General features: G+C 41.9%; 1 protein-coding gene across 3 annotated transcripts in view; it reads right to left on the reverse strand.

The window, feature by feature from the left end:
* Positions 1 to 379: 379 nt before the first annotated feature.
* The window catches only part of map3k15 (mitogen-activated protein kinase kinase kinase 15), a 25,423-nt gene continuing 22,622 nt past the window's right edge, over positions 380 to 3,180 (reverse strand). For all 3 annotated transcript variants that reach the window (XM_032503418.1, XM_032503419.1, XM_032503417.1), the window contains 4 exons: positions 2,973 to 3,085; positions 2,782 to 2,888; positions 2,597 to 2,673; positions 380 to 1,775 (listed from right to left, as the gene is read on the reverse strand). In XM_032503418.1, coding sequence (XP_032359309.1) covers positions 1,682 to 1,775; positions 2,597 to 2,673; positions 2,782 to 2,888; positions 2,973 to 3,085 — 391 coding nt within the window. In that variant the 3' untranslated portion in view covers positions 380 to 1,681. The remainder of the gene's footprint in view (positions 1,776 to 2,596; positions 2,674 to 2,781; positions 2,889 to 2,972; positions 3,086 to 3,180) is intronic.

A 3,180-nucleotide genomic window follows, 5' to 3' on the forward strand; every position in this document is an offset into this window, starting at 1 on the left:
ATTTGGCTTAAAAACAAGGGGGCTGCCAGATAGATTAGAATAAATGTCTTTTTTTGGGGGGGGGCTGAATTGAATTGGCAAATGAATTTATGACTAATTATATGAATAGGTGTGTTACATTACAGATACAGAGATGGAGATAGACTTTGCTTCTTGACAGAGAAAAGTGTCTGTGCTTGGAAGAGTTTACAGAAACTTGGCAATCCACTCCTTTAGCATAATCAACATTCTGCTGTTCATCTGTATGCAGAGTATGAGGAAGCAGGCTGATGGAAAGACTAGGGAAGCTGTGCACATACAAGTTAAACAGAGTCATGTGTGAGGGGTAAGACGGGTCAATGCAACTACATTTTGTCAAAATGATGTTCATATGTTGAGAATGGAAGATGTGATACCACCTACCAGAGCTGGACTGGGGTAAAAAAAAATCAGCCCTGGACTATTGAGACCCAGACCAGCCCACCACAATCAACCCGACACCAAGTCCTTACACTCCGCTTCAACACATGTACAGACAAGCAGCATTCAGCATTAGCACCATGTACCAGCTAAATGTTGGCACATGGTGCTACTGTTGAACCCCGAGTGGCTGGTAGATTTGCTTGACTCACCAGCAAAAAAAAAAAGTTTAATTATAACATTCACAAGCAATGTGGCTGGTGGACAAAAAGTTAATTTTGAACCCCGCATACCAGACCCTAATACTCTCACTTAGCTGAGTGGTTAAGTAAGAGTATGATAGTGTACTCATTGAGTCAAAAAGGCTGCCTGGCTCCTGATGGCAAGATGGCTAAAGTTTGAGGGTAGAGCATGGGTGTCATCAAAATATCTTGTATAGTAAACAAGTGACAAGTCAGTAAATTAAGCTAAAGCTGCATTTTGTACACAATAACTAACATTTTGCAACTTGTGTTATTGTGGAATGTGGATGAATCAGAAAGCTATAGTATTATATTTGCAAGTGCCTTGGTTTTCTAACACATAACTAAACTAAGCTTATTAATTGCTAACTTGTCCTCTCCGGTAGACAAATGGCGCTAAAATAATCGTTTGACATGGTTACATCTTGTGTTTTTAGCTAGCTACCATGGTGGAGTTATTTTCACTGCCGGTGGGGGTGGTACTTCAATGTGCTCCCTCCCTATGGTAGGATAGAAGTGGGCCATAGTGGGATGTGACTGGCCAGGGTTCAGATGAGAGACAAACCAGTGGGCCAATCATGTGATCTCGCTCTTCTCTGTGGGCCTATCAGTCAAAGACCAAGGATGTGAATGCATAGTTTTCATATGAAGGACACACAAGTGGGCCAATGATGTGATCTCTCTTGTCGTTATGGGCTGATCAAAAAAAAAAAAAAGGTTTGCAACCGGAGTGCAGCCCATTTCGCCTACACAAATTGACCCGATATGCTGGGATGAATTTTTATCTGACAATTTTCAAGCACAAATATTTTGTGGCACAAATACACATTTAATTACACATTTGGTCTGGTCAAGTCTGACACTGTGAAGATGTACAGTCTAACAAAGATTCAGTATATACTGAACGACACACAGACTACAACATGAAAAGGCACCGTGGAGAGAGATAGAAAGGAGCGCCATGCAAGGCTGGTAGTGTGCAGATGTGTGCGTGTTTTCTGGCAAACAGAGTCCTCCAGAGTTGTAGTACATGTATCCCATCATGCATCCTCTTTCGAGCGTTCGTCACCCCTCAGCCTCTCTCGCTCTCGGTGCCGCTGGATGGCCCGCCAGATGCGGCAGATGACTCCGCCCCTGAGGGGAAGAAGATAGATTGATGTATGATGGCATCAAAATTCATCTTTCAGAGAGGAAGACCTACTTCAGCTACTCTTAAAAGGTGATTATTTACCTTTCTTCCACATTTCATTGTATTCTTTTTCTTGATTATTTTATTTTTTTCTGTTTTTCAACTTAAACACTTCATTAGGTTCGGGAAAAGGGCAATCGGGCTGAATCCCGAATACGCCGTTATCGTCAGATATTAAAGTCGTTTGATTAACGGACTAAAAACACATGGAACTTGTATGCAAAACATTTCTGATGGCACAACAATTTAATATACATTTACCTGCCATGCTTGTTGAGTTAACATGTTGTGGTTTCCTCTCTTGAAGCTGTGAATCAAACCTACAAACCTCCAACTGGTCTGCAGCCGTGCTAAAAATCTGCAAGATGTGCTACAATAAAAGCATGACAGATGCCTTAAGCGCCTGTATTTGCGGAGAGATGGCTGTTAAGCCTTGTAGACTTGAGAAGATTGTGCCTCAAAATCCACAAGACCAAACACAATGCATCTTAAAACCTACAACTTTAATTTTTGACTGTCCTTTTGTATCCGTCCTTTTAATTGTGTTGTACATTTTTTTAAATGGACCTTGAGTCTAACAATAAAAGCGATCTATCTATCTATCTATCTATCTATCTATTCTGTACAAACGTGCACAGAATTTAATTGCATTTAAGTGCTATTCCTCTTTTTAACTCTGTCAGTCGTAATTAAAAGTAGCTTGATTTTATTTTTTTCCTTTTTTTCAAAATATGGTGTGACTGGATTCACATATATGAGTAGATACCGTAGACGTAGACACTGGAGGTCATCTTTGGTGATGTCATTGAGAATGTCGGTCAGTGTGTATTCCTCCAGCACAAACTAGAAGAAAACACATGAGCCATCAGTCTAAAACTACACTAAACATAATGTGCTGTGGTGCTGCTTATGCACAGATGTCCAAAAAGCCAACAGATACTCCTAGATAACCTTATCTATGGTGTCAGTGTCTGCCCCCTGCTCTTTCAGCCAATCAGTGAGCTTCTTGTCCGGCTCATGATCTGGTGGGATGTGAAAGATGGAGGGAGGTGAAATGTCTGTCAAATAAAAGCAGAGAGTTAGAGAAGAAGAGAAACACAAACAGAAGAATAATCAATCAGTCAGTCAGTCAGTCAGTTTACCTGGTGGTCTGTGTCTGAGTCTGACTAGTTCCAGGTCGTGTGCTCTCTGCTGCAGTGTGGCCTTCAGGACCTGCTGGTACTCTTTCTCCTTTTGCAGCAACTCCTCCAGCAGCCTGCAGCCAACAGTGACATCCGTTATAGTTAGTGCCCGGCCGCAAAGTGCCCTGCTACGTCCAGCTATGCCCTGCAGGGCCCTGATAAAGCATGC

This window comes from Etheostoma spectabile, chromosome 22 (genome assembly GCF_008692095.1).
Source record: "Etheostoma spectabile isolate EspeVRDwgs_2016 chromosome 22, UIUC_Espe_1.0, whole genome shotgun sequence".
NCBI classification, from domain to species: Eukaryota; Metazoa; Chordata; class Actinopteri; order Perciformes; family Percidae; genus Etheostoma; species Etheostoma spectabile.